The sequence below is a fragment of the Tasmannia lanceolata genome, unplaced genomic scaffold, assembly GCF_043159265.1.
Source record: "Tasmannia lanceolata isolate RefF3 unplaced genomic scaffold, GAP_Taslan_0.1 ptg000012l, whole genome shotgun sequence".
Classification (NCBI taxonomy): domain Eukaryota; kingdom Viridiplantae; phylum Streptophyta; class Magnoliopsida; order Canellales; family Winteraceae; genus Tasmannia; species Tasmannia lanceolata.
The window spans coordinates 10,635,732-10,652,516 of record NW_027518689.1 but is presented as its reverse complement, the minus strand read 5'-3'; the positions used below and the strand labels follow the sequence as shown (position 1 = coordinate 10,652,516).

The 16,785-nt window shown below is 39.7% G+C and overlaps 1 protein-coding gene across 2 annotated transcripts in view; it reads right to left on the bottom strand.

The window, feature by feature from the left end:
- The window catches only part of LOC143887615 (phospholipid-transporting ATPase 2-like), a 158,117-nt gene that overhangs the window by 117,768 nt on the left and 23,564 nt on the right, over positions 1 to 16,785 (bottom strand). For both annotated transcript variants that reach the window (XM_077391717.1, XM_077391718.1), the window contains 2 exons: positions 10,529 to 10,621; positions 10,245 to 10,419 (listed from right to left, as the gene is read on the bottom strand). In XM_077391717.1, coding sequence (XP_077247832.1) covers positions 10,245 to 10,419; positions 10,529 to 10,621 — 268 coding nt within the window. The remainder of the gene's footprint in view (positions 1 to 10,244; positions 10,420 to 10,528; positions 10,622 to 16,785) is intronic.

The following is a 16,785-nucleotide window of genomic DNA, read 5'->3' as shown; positions in this document are numbered from 1 at the left end:
AGGAGCTTTTGGAACAGTTGGTAAAGCCTCTCCAAATTGACTCTAGCAGCAGAAAAGACATTGTCTTAAAGGAAGATTTGGGCACTCTAGTCTCCTTGATTGCCGGGACTGGATTGGGAATCCAAGATTCAGATGGAAAGACGGAAGACGAAGAGAGTGAAGAAGATACTGGATCAGAGGACTACTCCGACCCTGAAGAGACTCCCTCATTTGCTTCTTTCACAGAAAAGGAGGACGATCACCCCAGAACTCCAAAAAAGAATGTATCCTGGGCGGAAGATCTCACTCAAGTCCACCTGATTCAAGTCGATCATGATGATAACAGCGAAGAGAAGACCCCAGATCTTGGAGATTGGCGGGAAGTCCCCAAGAAAATCTGGCTGAAACACTCACAGAGCCCATCACACCCCTTCAAAATTAGATGACTGTAATTCGGAAGTATTGATAATTTTGTTCTCTTAGGCTTAGTGCTTGATGCTCATATTTGAAGAGCCTTGGTTCCCCTCTCGCTTGTTCCGAGTTAGGGTTGGTTTGTGATCTTATTGAATCATCTTTTCCTATTCAAATAAATCGGTGGGGATCTCCGTTAAACCCCAGCTTACCCATTAAAAAAAAAAAAAAACATTTGGGAGAGCCCAAATTTTCATGGGTCAGAATCTTATTGATACAAAGGGTTTTGTTTTTACATGGTTGGCCAACAAAGGAGTCCAAGTCCAAGTCTTAGAAAAGTTTGTGGACCTTAGACTTGTCTATGTGGTAGCTTGAGATTGGTTTTTATGTTTTGAAATAGGAGTAGGATTAGAGCTCTAAGAGCCTAGAACCAATTTTTCCTAGGGTTTGGTTTGCTTATGAATATTAAGGCCTATGGCCCTATGAGATATAGAATTGGAGAGATATTTTCAGCTGCTACAACCTTTGTGGGGGAGGGTGATACTCTACCCTAGCTATGACTCCTATGAAACCTACAGTGATTCTATGTTTATTCTTTCCATTCCCCTTGTTTTAATCTCTGCTGTTTCCAGTTCTTAAATCCCTGCACATAACCTGTGTTTTCTGCTAAATCAACAGTCACCTACTCCATGCTACCTAGCCAACTTCTAGAATTCCTTCCACCTAAACATTAGCTACACCCCTAAATATTAGCCTTTACCCCTGTTAGAAATGAGATTAGGGTTACAGGAGAGAAAGAAGAAGAGGAGTGAAGGATGGAGAGTCTCCCCTAGGGAGCTCCTCATGAATATGAAGTGTATATAGACCCCAAATAGGGCAGCAATGTACAAAGACTACAATACCCCAACTACTATACGTAATGACTAAACTACGCCTAATACATTATTCAACACTCCCCTCAAGCTGGAGTGTATACGCTATGGAACTCCAGCATGCTATAAGGGAGACTACAACAGCAACTAAAAAGTACAACAAAAAAGCCCATCAAGAAAGTACAATAAGCTCGTACACACATCCAGCTTGGTATAACACTCCTCAAGCTGGTGTGGTGAACACATAAGAAAGCATAACAAAAGATAATGGCCACCATGAGAGAACGGTCATCGAGATCAGCGGCCACCAAAAAAGAACAGCTCTCCTGAAGTAGCACTACGGCGAGAGCAGTCAGAACCGAGTCTCCCCCTGAATGAGAACCCGACAAATAAGTCAGAGACCTCGAATGATCGAACTATGCACCTCGGCAGGGGAATATCAATGACCCTTCGAGCAAAAAAAGCACACCAAAGGTGCGCACATGAGCAACGGCGAAGCACCACAAGCAGGAACACAAGCTAAGTAGCACCACGCAAATAGAAGATAACCACCGATGAGGAAACCATCGGAGACAAGGTCGACGGGGAAACAGTCACCTGGAGAGAAGAAGAGATAGAGAAGATAAACAACCAACAATGAGGAAATCATCGTCTAGTGACAAGGTCGACGACATGAACATGGTCGCCTAAAGACAAGAAGAGAGAAAAGATAAACCGACCAACGATGAAGACACCATCGTCTGGAGACTAGGTCAACGGCATGAATATCGTCGCCTAAAAAGAGAAGACCAACCGTGGGGAAGCCATCGTCCGGAAAAGAGAGGTCGAGGGAAAAGACTGTCACCTGTAAGAGAGCCGACCAACGATGGATATGGAAGCCATCGCTCGGAAAAGGAGGGAAAAGATAACATACCAACGATGGGAAAACCATTGTCTAGAGACAAGGTCGACGGCATGAACATCGTCGCCTGAAAAGGAGCCTACCAACAATGGGGACACCATCGCTCGGAAAAGAGAGGTCGACGAGAAAATACCGTCGCTTATAAAAGAGCCGACCAACGATGGATATGGAAGCCATCGCCCGAAGAAGAGGGGATAAGGCATAAAGCTGACAAGACAAAGACTAATTAGGGAGCACACCAACACTCCCCCTGGGCAAAACTACATGAGCCCGAAGATAACAAGACACGGAGGACAATATCAAGACAACGAAGAGATAAGGCATAAATCCAGACAACACGAAGAGACATGAAAACAAGAAAGACGATAACACTCCCTCAAGAAAAGACAACATAACAACATAGAAACACTCCCTCAAAAAGACAACAACATAACAACACTCCACCAAGAAAAGACACAAAGAACTACATGAGAACAACATGAGAATACTCCCCCTCAAGTTGAAGGTCAAATACCTTCAACTTGCAATGAGGAAACAAGACAATCAAGGCACCACACCTCTCTCGGACATTTCATCGAACACTTGGTGCCCGCCTTGAGGAATAACCCAAAGGAAGAGAAAATAAAGAAATTTGGAGGGAGTTCGAGTGTATTGGGAGCCATTTGGCTTCCCTAAATGGGATGGTAGTGAGAAAGTAAGGAGCAATGAGAGATTTGGGGTTTTGAGTGAAGAGCCAAATAAGCCAAAAAAATATAAAAAAGAGAAAATTAAGGGTTGGAGTGGAGATTTAGGAGGCCAAAGAGGGATTTGGGAAGAAGATTTATTTCCAAATGAATTCAAAAGAGAAAGAAAGGAAAGATTTGGGGTTGGAATGGAGATTTGTGAGTGGAGAAGAACTCAAGAAATAGGTTTAGAAGAGGGAAAAAGGATTGAAATTTATTTTTTTTTGGAATTTACAGCAACCCAAAAAGGGTGTAAGAGGCTTACGGCAAGTTGAAAAGATGAATAGTGTTGGCAACAAGAGGATATAAGCTGGGATTTTATTTTTATTTTTATTTTTTTAGAGTTGTGCAACAGCGCAATATGCTGTTTAGCAACAGGGAGATCTGAATGCGTGTGTTAAGTGAGAGATTTTAGGGATTTGGATAGAAAATAGGATTTGTATATTCGGCAAAAATAGGGTTACGGGTAGAGGGTTTGCCGTAGGGTGTAATGGTCTGTTTGGTTCCCTTTTTTTGAGAAAAATAGCAGGGAATGTAATTCTACTAATTCGTTGAAGGGTGTTTGGTAGGGAATTTAGCAAAATTGGGGAGTTTGACCGCCGGGGATGTCGGGCGCTTGACGGTGACGTGGAACCCTCAAAATTCGCCGGACAAATTTCTCCGAATCGAAGAAAAAATGGGAGAAATTTTCAGGCAAATTCTTTTTTCCCGTAATTGTCATAACTTTTTAATTTTCATTGTAGTTTTTTCGGTAATTGTCATATGTTATTACATCCTGTTGGTATTTTTTCGTAATTTTCCAACTTTTTAACCATTTTTCCGTAATTTTTCATTTAAAACTTAGTACTTCTGCTATTTTACTATTTTTTTCGTAATGATTACTATTTTTGCTATTTTATGTTTTTGCTAGCAACCTTTGCCCCATGTGCCAATCTTTGCACAAAGGATGAGCCACAAGCCGAGGTGGCCTCAGAGAAGGTGAGTAGAAAATTCCTATACAAAAAAAAAAGGAAATGTTATCAGCACTACTGTTTTTTGATGAGGGCACTCTCACTTTATTAAAAGTATGGTATGGCCCACACCATAGGATGATCCAAACCGTCCATTAGATGGGCCATAGCCTAAATAGGTTATGCCCCAAAAATCATTTCCACATGCTGATCCTAACCCTCCAATCTGAATGTTAGAGGGTTGATCCTAACCCTCTATAGATTAGAGGGTAAGAATCAACCTACGGAAATAATTTTGGGGCATAACCTATTTAGGCTATGGCCCATCTAATGGACGGTTTGGATCATCCTATGGTGCGGGCCATACCGTACTTTTAATAAAGTGAGTGCCCTCATCAAAAAACAGTAGTGCTGATAACATTTCCCCAAAAAAATCTTAAAAAATACGGCAAAAAACCTCCTTCACATCTCCTAACCAACCAAACAACGTCTGGCAGATTTGATCTCAATCTCCCCGTTGACTGATTTCCTTTTGATTTGCTTTTAATCTCCCTTTGACTTCTTCTCCAAATCCTCCCAACATCTACCAGCATCCAAACAGAGCATAAGAGAAAAATAAGGGGGAGATAGTTTAGGGATTTTTGGAGAGGCAATAGCAAGTGAGGCTAGGAGAGATTACGAGAAAGATTCTGCATGTACTTGCCGTAATAGGGTTTTCAGAAAGCCCCAAAAAAGAAACATGGTTGGCAAGAACGAGAGAGAGAATGGCGTGAGATGAGAGGGAGATGGCTCTCCTTCTTTCCTTCTTCCTTTCCCAAGGATCTTTGCTGTTACACCATGTTAGAAATGAGATTACGGTTACAGGAGAGGAAGAAGAAGAGAGAAGGATGGAGAGTCTCCACTAGGGAGCTCCTCATGAATATAGACCCCAAATAGGGCACCAATGTACAAAGACTACAATACCCCTAATACTACACGTAATGAAACTATGCCTAATACAGTATTCAACAACCCCTTATCTCCACTATTGTAATTAGATTCAACAGACTTGAAACTGACTTTCCTAACCAGTCCTACAGCATCTTCAATAAACAAAATTAGTATATTAATAAAGGCAAGGTGATACTATGAAGCAAAGGAAAGAATAATGGTATTTTCTACATACTGAAGGTGAGATACAACAGATCCCCCAAGAGATCGGTAGACAATTCTTAGTTGTCAATTTCGTTTCAGTGGCCATTTCGTTTTGGCCACCGAAACGAAATTTCAAAAAAATCGGTCTTTTGGTAAATTACGTTCAAAACTTTTTGGTCCAAGAAAAAAAATGTAAAAAAAAAATGATAAAAATCCCAAAAATTCAGAAATTGATAGAAAAGGATAAAAAAAATAAGTAAATAAACCAAAATATGTAAAAAAAAAAAAGGCAACTTTGTTACTTAAAGACCAAATTGTCTTGCACAAATGCAAGTGATGCATAGAAAAATTTTAAAAAGGAAATACATGATACTATCTCTCATAAATAGATAGTAGCTCTCAAGAGCAACTCTCATTCATAACCCGGATGATCATACTTAATGTCTTCGTCGTCGCCGCCGCCACCAGTAAGAGGAACATCCTCTTCAAAAGGTATGTCGTCATCGTCGTCGTTGGCCCAACCATAATAAGTGCTTCAAGATTTTCCCAACCAATATCTTTTTTTTTTAATGGTGAAAATTTCATTAAAGAAAAGGAGAAGATCGAGATGGTCAAAACTCCAAATTACAAAAGAAACAAACAAAACCAAGAAGGAAAGTAACAGAATGAAAAAATTTATGGAGGAAGGATATCAAACAAAATAAAACTCTCCCGCCCTACTCCTTGCCGAGCAACGCGATCAGCCACATCGTCAGCCGATCTCCTAATATGCTTGAAAATGATAGAAGAGTCACCAATATTGTCTTGGATCTCATCAAAAAGGTGAGCAAAACACCAAGGAGGTACAGAAATGCCTTTCAACCACCGAACGAAGTTCAAGGAGTCACCTTCCACAATCGTCTTGTCCAAGAGATCTCTACTTAAGCTTTTTAAACCCTGATGAGCAGCCCTAACTTCCGCTTAAATAGCATCAGCCGTCCCAACCGAACCCGAAAAAGCCCATATAGTTTCACTGCTAGAAACCCTCAAGACACCCCCAATTCCAGCGGGGCCAGGATTGCCCATGCTGGAACCAACGATGTTAAGCTTAAACAAACCATTTGGAAGAGCTTCCCAAGCCTAAACAATTTTATCCCTCTTCTCCATACTAGTGCACACTTCTTGCCACTCCTCCCATAAATTGAAAGCTGGAGTGAATCTGAACAGAGGAAGGGTCTTCACCCACGATATAACCAAAGCAAATAGCTTTAATAAATAGAAAGTACGGAGATTTAGCTATACCTTCAAACACCCTTGAATTCATTTCTTTCCAGATGACCCATAACACTGTGAGAAGAGAAACATTCCACAGCATAAAACTAACATCTTCTTCCAGCATGAAACTATCTTCTTCTTCCGCAACCCAATCCATCATAACATCTAGATGATCTGTGCTCAAAGGGTCACCAGTGGTAGAAGATTTCTTCATCAAGTCCCTCAAAACATTAAGTTTAATGTTTAAGATTAAACTTAACTTAAAGTTTAAAGTTATGATGTGAGAGTTGAAAACATTAAATTAGGTTGTATACCTTTGCCAAAACTTGAGGTTGTAATGGACAAATATCAAGTCATTCAATCTCTAGTGCTCCAACTTGTTTCTCTTTGCGGAGTAGATGTATTCGAAGGTGCTCCAGTTCCTTTCACATCCAGTCGCACTACACTGAGGATTCTTATGGCGAAGCTCTGTAACTCCTCCACATCACCTCAGAACTGATTCCACCATGTAACTGTAAAGTAACCAATAGTCAAGCATTTATTTGCTACGAAACTGAAAGTTAAAATGTAATAAACTTAATTAAACCAACAAATCAAATATACTTGGTCCCAACTTCGATCGGTTGCGGATTGCAAGCGTCATTCTAAACATACCGGTAGCCTCTCGATAAGTCTCAAGTTGATTGTTGATGAGGTTCTGTGTAGCTTCATCAGGTACTAATCGAGTGACGCATTCCAACAAGCCTTTGGTGACTTCATTATGCTTAGAGAAGGTCGGAGTAAAAAAGAGAGCATGGTTAAGAAAGTATCCTGCTGCATGGAGGGGACTGTGGAGTTATCTATCCAATCTTTGGTCAATAACCCTCCATATGGGCATATAATCTGATTTTTTCTTTAACCTCTCATTGATGTTCTCTTTGGCCCTATCCATGGCCTCATATAGGTAACACATCGTCGGTCTGTCCTGCCGATCTACCAAACATAGCACTCATTAAAGGCTCGTTGACGTTTAAAATGTACTTGCAATTGTCCGAAAAAGATTTGTCCAACACGGTACTAACTACCTCTTCACTCAATGAGTGTTGAGCAAACCTACTAGCACTATACTTGTCAGACACGAACATTTGTCGAAGTGCTTTCCGATTCAACACCAGACTTTGTATGCTTATGAAATTTGTAGCAAATATGTTCCAAGCAGGACGACACAATTCCCTCCCACCTGTTAACTTCTTTCTCATAAAATTCAAGAGGCCTAAGTGGTTGTAGATAAACTTTGTAATCGTTCAAGCCCTCTCAATTATACTTGTTATGTGAGGAAATACACTCGGTTTGCTCAGGTGCTCCAAGATTAAATCTAAGCAATCGATTATGGTACATATTTTGCTTCTAATCTTTTACCAGCAGCTTTATAACTTGGCTCACTGTCAGTTACAAACTGCACTAAATATTCCAAATTAAATTCAATCAAAGATATTGAATAATTCATCGGCATTCTTCACTATGCAAGATGCATCAACGGATTTTAGGAATATCACTCCTTCAAGGCAGTACACCAAAAAATTGATTAGGGAACGTTGTTTGGTGTCTGTCTATCCATCGCCCATAATGCTATAGCCAATGGATCTCCATGCCATCTTAATCTCCTCCAAATAGTTGTTTACTTCATCCACTGTATTCTTTAAAATGGTCCCCCTTAAATCATGATAAGCAGGTGCCTTATAACCCAAACCCACGGCATTCATAACATCGAACATAGGTAGCCAAAAAGGTGAATTGGCAACATTGAAAGGGAGGTTGGCATCATAGCAAAGCATGCCAACCGCCATTTTTGCCCTATCTATGGTTTCATTGGTTGCCAAATCACTTTTAATGCTTGGCTGGGCTCCGGGGGTTGTTCGTGGTCCAAAAAAATTCCTGATCCCCCCTTTGATTCCCTTCTTCTACCTCTTTGTACCACTTGGTTCTACAACAACTCCCTTTCCCTTCCGGCGAGTCATTGGTCTAGTGTCAATATCTTCTTACTCCTCATCCTCATCCTCTTCTTCTGGTGTTCGCCCGATTTCGGACGAAATTTCCGGAATGGACCGAAATGGACCGGGATTTCGTTCGAATCCACCGTAACGGCTAGTTTTCACTTCTAATCCACCATTTCAGACAAAATTCCAGATTTTACGGAATGGACGGAAATCGGGAACGGAACGAAATTTTCGTTTCATTTCATTCCGGTTTCCCCGAAACCGTAACGTTTCATCCAAAATTTTATAACTAGAACAACGGAGACTTTCCTCTTGTTTGCCTCTTGTTTCAATAGAGGAAGAACATAAGGAAGAGAGCGGATAACATCTTTACCGAGAAGGTCAACGTTTAGGGATCCAAAGCCAAGCCTTACTCCAGCTAAGAACTCAAATATCCTTTTCATATTAAGTTTTTTTTTTCAAATTTCATCAGCACCTAGTTGACACAGAGACATAATATGAAAAAAAAAAAAAACTCAATTCCATCCAAATATTTTGAAGGGTTTTAAAGCCTTGGCATTAAATTTTTTTATCACCATGTCTACACTGAGCTAGTTCGTGATCCAATTGATATACCCGAGAGTACGTTTTTGGTTGTCCATAAAGTTCATGCATTACACTTCACACCTTCCATAGCAGTTTTAGAGAGCAAGAACTCACTACTAATATATGGCTCCGTGGATAAAGTTAATGCATTACACTTCACACTTCCATAGCAGTTTTAGAGAGCAGGAAATCACTAGTAATATATCACAACGGGGAATTAAAAAGGCATCCCATCACAATGAGGCAATCAAAATACCACGAAGCATCTTTTAGATCAATAAATTTTAGTTTCTCTGATCCTACAATCAAGATATAGCTCAATTTCGATTTTTTGCCAACAAAACAACAACAACGAAAGCAAGAAAGATAATTCTCGAAATTTAACATTCGCAGGGTAATTGTGGTACTAGGGCTCTCTGTTTGAGTAAGAGCGAAAACCAGTCCTCCTTGACCACAGCTATAGTAACAAGAGAAAATAACTCTTATAATGGGACAAGGAGGAATAAAGCATTCAACTACCAACTCCAACTATCAACAAGAGAACAGCTCACAAAAATCCAAATGCCAACATATAAGCCAATCCTCACCATTAACATTAACCAGTTCACATGTCAACACAAACCAGTCCGCATATCCGCCACCAAAATATGACTGAAATATTGTTCCAAAATCCAAACCAAAAGAAACTAGGGTTTCCTCTCTAAAAAAAAAAAACCTTTTAAGAATGAAAACAAAGTTCTACAGATTGCTGATGAAAATGCATCCCAAAAGAAAAGCCTAATATAGATTCAATCCACATCAAAATACAAGAAAAGTCACCTCAAAGATGGCCTTAAACAGTGTTTAAAACCTCGTTTTTTTTCCTAGGAGAGAAATTACAAGATTCGCATTCCTCAACTATGTAAAAAATTAACCTCCAAGATTCAAACAAGAGGGAAAACCCTTGGTTGCTCTAGGATTTAGCTCTAATACCATTTAATATTTAAAAATGGAGAAAAGAATGAGAGAAGTTTGTGAGATGGGAGAAGGGATGAGGACAAGTTGTTAGTCCTATCCCGCAACACTAAGAAATTTCTATAATAAATGAGACTTTCACATAATTAAAATTAAGCCCACTCATAAGTGATAAATTAAAGCTCCCAAACTACCCTTTGTTACAAGAACACACAAAGTAATGCAGAAACACCATACCACTAACATATGCATACAAAAAACATTGTCTTTCTTAATATAGAACAATTACTTTAAGACAATTACATCATGCACATGGCAATACCATACATTAGCCCACACTATAATATCCAAATAGGATTTCAACAAGTGAAGTAAATTCATTCCAACTCATGCATTCGCATGATGACTATCAATCCAATGCATTGAAATTAAAAAAAAAAAAGATAATATGGATTGAGGCAAAGATCGGTGACCATTACTCCAAGATATTAGATAACAAAACATGCCTGTATACAGAGCCACTCCGCAGGCCCATTCTGTATTTCGCAAGTAGCATGATTGCAGCAATGTATTGTTGATTGTTAAGGGGCACAAATCATTATCAATAAAGGGAGGAAACAACCTCAAATTTGCATCAAATCTTCGAATGTCCTTATCAGGGTTGGGGCACTCAATGACACCCTGCCCATGAAATTGAAAATAAAAATAAGAAGGCAATTCTACTCAAATAGCAAACAAATATAGAAAATAAAAAATATTCCAGCCATGTAAATCCAAAAGAAAACGTTGCCTTGATTTTGTGCAACAATTCAGAAGCTATCCCCATGCAAGCTGAGGGTATAAACCTTGTCTTCAGATCAGTTTCACCGTCTAGGGCTGCAGTCTGCAAATGTAAATAGGTAAATTACTTTCAGAGGCACCATATAGGTCAAGGAGATAAATATCACCCCACATTCTCCGGTATGTCTCCAAAGACTAAGTTCAAAAAAACTCTTGACAAAATCAGCCCGGACATACAATTGGCATTTGTGCTTAAAGAAATACTCAAAGGAATGAGAAGCGTAATAAAGCATAGAATATTAGTGTAACAGCCCGGATTCCCTAACCAAGGTCGATACCAGCTAAAGAATAAGAAAAGCCGAAAATCACATCAATTTTTTTTAAACAATATACTGACTAAAGAAACTCAAGGAGATGCATTCTTATTCCAAATATCAGTTGTCCATTACACTTGAATTGAACGGAGCTAAATAACAAATAAGAGAAGATCCATAACTACGAAAAACAACTGAAACATCTAAACTACTAAAGTAGAAATAATCGACTAGAGGACTTGACTATATTGTCATTCCTCAAAACCACTATGAATGCCCTCCCATCCCAAGTGTCGCCTAAATTTGTTCTTCTGCAAAGGCGCTACCAGGCTCCTCCTCTACCATATCATCACCTATGAAATCTGGTAGAGGAAACTAAGTTAGTAGCAAGGTCATCTGAATAAGTTGCATGTCATGGAGGTTTACATGGGTTTGTAATCTGGGCATTTCTCTAGGGTTAGAATAAGGGTTTTTGGTTGAATTCCAAGAAATAGATGTAAACAGGGTTTATTTGAAAAGTTATTTAACGTGGGTTTTATATTATTGTATGGTTGCTGTTGAAATAAAATTTAGAAAAGATCTGTGTAAGTTTGAGGTTTTTGTCTTGAACATGGTTTTAAATTGGGCTTCATATAGGGTTTAAACTTGGGGCATGCATACTATTGTCACTTTTCTCATCAAATCAAAAGGGGAAATTAGGGGTTTTGCTAAAAAAACTAAAAGATCAAGTTGCAAGCAACCTACCTGCAACAAGGATGGAACAATGAGTTCTTCTCCTTCCTGTTTTCTTTCCTTCTTTGCTCGGTGGATGCCAAACCCTTGTTCGCCACTCTCTCTCTCTCTCTCGCCCAACTCTCTTCCTTGCTCAACTCTCTCACTATATCGCACTCTCTCTGCTTCGGTTTGTGAGGGAGACGAGAATAGCAAGTTGGATGGGTTTTTATAAAACCCACGTATTGGGTCTTTATACACTCCATATCCTCGATTCAAAATCTGTTTCCTTAGTATAATATGTTTCTAATTCACAATGACTTCCTAATTTTCCAAAAGAAAGAATCCTATTAAGGTGTAATTCATTGCCTCATATTATCTCTAATTTAAGTAAATAGAATTTGGCAAGTAAAGTGGGGCCCACTAAATACGTGCGCACGCTCCAAAGTTGAAGTGTGCGTGCGGCAATTTTTTTTCTCCAAATGATGATTTTCATTTTCCATCTTCTCTCTACTGGTATATTACTCATATACCCCTAGTTAGTTGAACTATTTTAATTAAATAAAGTATATAGGGCCCACTAAATAATCAACTAGGGTGTATTTATCCAAAATAGATCAATCACTTTAAGAGGGGTGCCATTACCAACTTAATAGAAAAAAAAATTAGGGAAGAAATTCGCAGTCGTTACATTCTACCCCCCTGAAAGAGAATTTTGTCCCGAAATTCCATTTCCGCTTATTAGAAAAGAGGGTAGTTCCAAGCATGGCACGAGCATAATCATAGCTATCAAAATCTAAAAGGAAAACATACCTCCAAATAGCTCCGGAAAATTCCTTTGGATCACCGATTCCCGTTCCCAAGTAGCCTCTTCAACGCCATGATGACGCTAAAGTACTTTGACCAACGGGATTGTCTCATTCCTCAAGACTCTTTCCTCTCGCTCAAGAATACGAACTGGACCTTCCGAAAAAGACCAATCCTCCTGGAGCTCCACCTCGTCCTCTTTTAAAACATGTGAAGGATCGGGATGATATACGCGAAGCATGGACACATGAAAAACATTATGCATCCTCTCTAAATGCGGAGGCAACTCCAATTCGTTTAATAATCCTGTAAGGTCCAATATAACAAGGACTCAACTTCCCCTTTCTGCCAAGCCGCATCACCGCCTTGAACGGAGAAATCTTTACAAACACCATATCTCCTTCTGCAAATTCAAGCTCTCTTCACCGCTGATTAGCGTAACTTTTCTGTCTACTTTGAGCTGTCTTTAATCGCTCCTTGATCAAACCTATCTTCTCTGGTGATTCTTGAACTAAAGTTGGCCCAATCAATTGTTTTTCACCAATCTCCGTCCAACACAAAGGAGATCTACAAGCGCGAACATACAAAGCTTCAAATGGAGCCATCTGAATACTCTGTTGGTAACTATTATTGTAAGCGAACTCACAAAGGGGAAAGTGTTGCTCCCAATCTCCACCAAAATCCAGAACGCAAGCTCTCAACAATTCCTCCAAAATCTGATTTACCCTTTCCGTTTGACCATCCGTCTGAGGATGATAAGCGGTACTATAATTTAACTTTGAACCCAACGCCTCATGCAGACTCTTCCAAAATCCAGAAGTGAACCTAGTATCTCTGTCTGAAACAATCGACATAGGCACTCCGTGCAAGGTTGGGCTAAAGAACATGAAGTCAGATTATGCTCCCGTCTGGAGGATTATTGACCAAAGATGGGACAAACAGCTTCCCAGTCTCCTCCATGCAGCGGGAAACTTTCTTAACCCTGCTCTCTTTTTCAGTCCTACTTTCTCCAAACATCATGAAGTCACCCGAGATTTTAGTGAATGTATTAATCGACTAGTACCTGATGAAGTTACGCAGGACAACATCACCAGTCAGATTGAGAACTATCGGGAGTCCACAAGCATGTTTGCAATGAAGATGGCAATCCGCAACCGAGGCAGATTGGGACCAAGTATATTGGTTTGTTCATTTAATTAAGTATATTTTATTTAAAATTTTCACAAGTAAATGCTTAACTATTATTGTTTACTTTACAGTTGCATGGTGGAACCAGTTTGAAAATGAAGTCCCGGACTTACAGAGTTTCGCCGTCAGAATTCTCAGCCAAACCTGTAGTGCTACTGGATGTGAAAGGAACTGGAGCACTTTCGAGCACATCCACTCGGCAAAAAAAAACAGGTTGGAGCACCAGAGGTTGAATGACTTGGTATTTGTCCATTACAACCTCAAGTTTCGAGAAAGGTATGCTGCTTAATTGAATTGGAATTAATTTTCTCATATTTACGTGCCTTTAAATTTTAAGTATTACTTACTAATTTATGTTGAACATTCTTTTCAGGGACTTAAACAGAAGATCTTCTACCACAAGCGACTCATTGAGTGTAGATCACTTAGATGTTATGATGGATTGGGTTGCGGAAGATGAAGATGCCATTCTGACACCAGACGACATTGAATGGGAAAATATTGAAGCGCCTTCTAGAGTTGATGCGGCCGACGACGAGGACGAGGACGCAAACCTTGAGGACACTCCTCCAAGAGGTGGTGGTGACGCCGATGATTAGGGCTACCAGTCGGTTGAGTATGATGATCCTCAACAGATTCACCACCATTTTGATTTTGATTTAGAGATGATATGAGATGTAGCTGGCACTATGTATTTGGCTTTTGTTCTTCTATGTTCTACTTTTTTATGTCTTAGTTATATTAAACTTTGATTTTTAAGTAATAAAGATGTCTTTTAGTTCATTTAAGTGTTTCCTATATTTTTCTAACAATTTCTAATTTTTTGGATTTTTTCATATTTTTAACTATTTTTTTCGACCTGAACGGAAAGTTTTGACCGGAATGCCGAACGAAACGGCCGAAACACCGGAACGTTCCATTCCGGTAGCTAAAACGGAACGGCGACCGGAACGGAATTTATAACTAAGGTGCAACCTGATAATCTGTGCAACATAAACTTCTGACAGCTTCTTCAAAGTCCAAGTCTTTTTCATAACAATAAAGTGAGCAGACTTGGTGAGACGGTCTACAATCACCCAAATGCTATAAAATTCACTCCTTTTTCTGGGTAAACCCATAATAAAATCCATCGACAAACTGTCCCACTTCCACTAAGGAATCTCTAAGGGGTCAAGAGTACCCCCAGGTTTCTGATGCTCTATCTTTATTCTCTGACAAGTTTAGCATTTAGACACGTAATCGGCCACATCTCTCTTCATTCCACTCCACCTAAAATTTCTTTTCAGGTCTTGATACATCTTGGTGCTACCTGGATGGATAGTGTAGCGAGACTTATGAGCCTTATCTAAGATACTTTTTTTGAGCTCCTCTTTATCTGGTACACAAATTCTATCTTTGAAAAACAAACAGCCATCTGTCCCAATCGAGAAATCGGGTTTGGAATCCACTTCTGCCTTCACTTTCATTATCTCTGCATCATCTGCCTGAGCCGTCTTAATCCCTTCCATAAAATCTGATTGAACTCGTAGACTGGCAATGAAAGAACTGTCACCATTCTCACAAGTTCCCAAATCCAGGTCTCTGAACTGCTCTAATAATTTCCACTCTTTCATCATCAAACATGCCAATTTAGGATGCTCTTGTCTACTAAGAGCATCCGCCACCACATTTGCTTTCCCAGGATGATAACTCAAAGTAAAATCGTAATCTTTTATAAATTCGAGCCATCTCCTCTGGCGCATATTCAATTCCTTTTGATCAAAAAGATATTTGAGGCTCTTATGGTCCGTAAAAACCTCAAATTTCACGCCATACAAATAATGCAGCCAGATCCTTAAAGCAAACACTACCGCCGCCAACTCTAAGTCATGAGTGGGGTAATTTACTTCATGCCTCTTTAGCTGTCTCGGCCCATACGCAATGACTTTTCCAGATTGCATGAGAACACAACCCAATCCTCTAAAGGAAGCATCACTGTACACGACAAAATCCCCTTCCGTAGAAGGAAGCACTAACATTGGTGCAAATGTAACCTCTTCTTCAATTCCTGAAAACTGTTCTCACACTCCTCTGTCCAAACATACTTAGCATTCTTCCTCGTCAATTTAGTCAACGGTTCAGCTAAAATCGAAAAGCTTTCGACAAATTTTCTATAATATCCTGCCAAACCTAAGAAACTTCTTATCTCTGTCACATTTGTTGGCTATTTCCACAAAGTAACTGCCTCCACTTTAGCAGGATCAACTGCGATTCCTTCCTTAGATACCACATGACCCAAGAATGCCACGCACTCTAACCAAAACTCACATTTAGCGAACTTTGCATACAACTGATTCTGTCTCAAGGTGTTCAATGCAAGCCTCAAATGCTCGGCATGCTCTTCCCTGTTTTTCGAATAAATGAGAATATCATCTATGAACACCACCACAAACTGGTCCAGAAAAGGCTTGAACACTCTGTTCATTACATCCATAAATATGGTTGGAGCATTTGTTAGCCAAAAGGCATCACCACAAATTCATAATGACCATAACGAGTCTGAAACGCAATCTTAGAGATATCTTCGTCTCTGACACGCAACTGATGATATTCGGACATTAAATCAATCTTCGAAAAGTGGGCAGCTCCTTGCAACTGATCAAAAAGATCGTCAATCCGAGGAAGTGGATAACAATTCTTGATGGTCACTTTATTTAACTGCCTGTAGTCAATGCATAACCGAATACTACCGTCTTCTTCTTTACAAACAAAACAGGAGCTCCCCATGGTGATGAACTCGACCTAATAAATCCCTTCTCAAGCAAATTGATCCTTTAATTCCTTCAACTCTGCCGGGGCCATTCTGTAAGGAGCTTTAGAAATCGGTCTGGTCCCTAGCTCAAGGTCAATAGTGAAATCGACCTCTATGTGGAGAGGCAACTCCGTCAAGTCCTCTGGCAAAACACCCAAGAACTCGCTCACCACAGGGATGTCTGCTGCAGAAAGCTCTCCACTGTCATCTTCATTCTTCACATATGCCAAGTAGCATTCACACCCCTTATTTAACAACTTCTAAGCTTTCATTGCTGCTATCAACTTGATTCTCCTAGGACACTTCACCCCTTCAAAAATAAATTCCTCTTCTCCAGGAATAGAGAATCTCACCACGTTATGAAAACAGTCTACATTGGCACGATAGGAAGCCAATCAATCCATGCTAAGTATGACTTTAAAATCATTCATGTCTAGTAATACGAGGTCTCCCAAA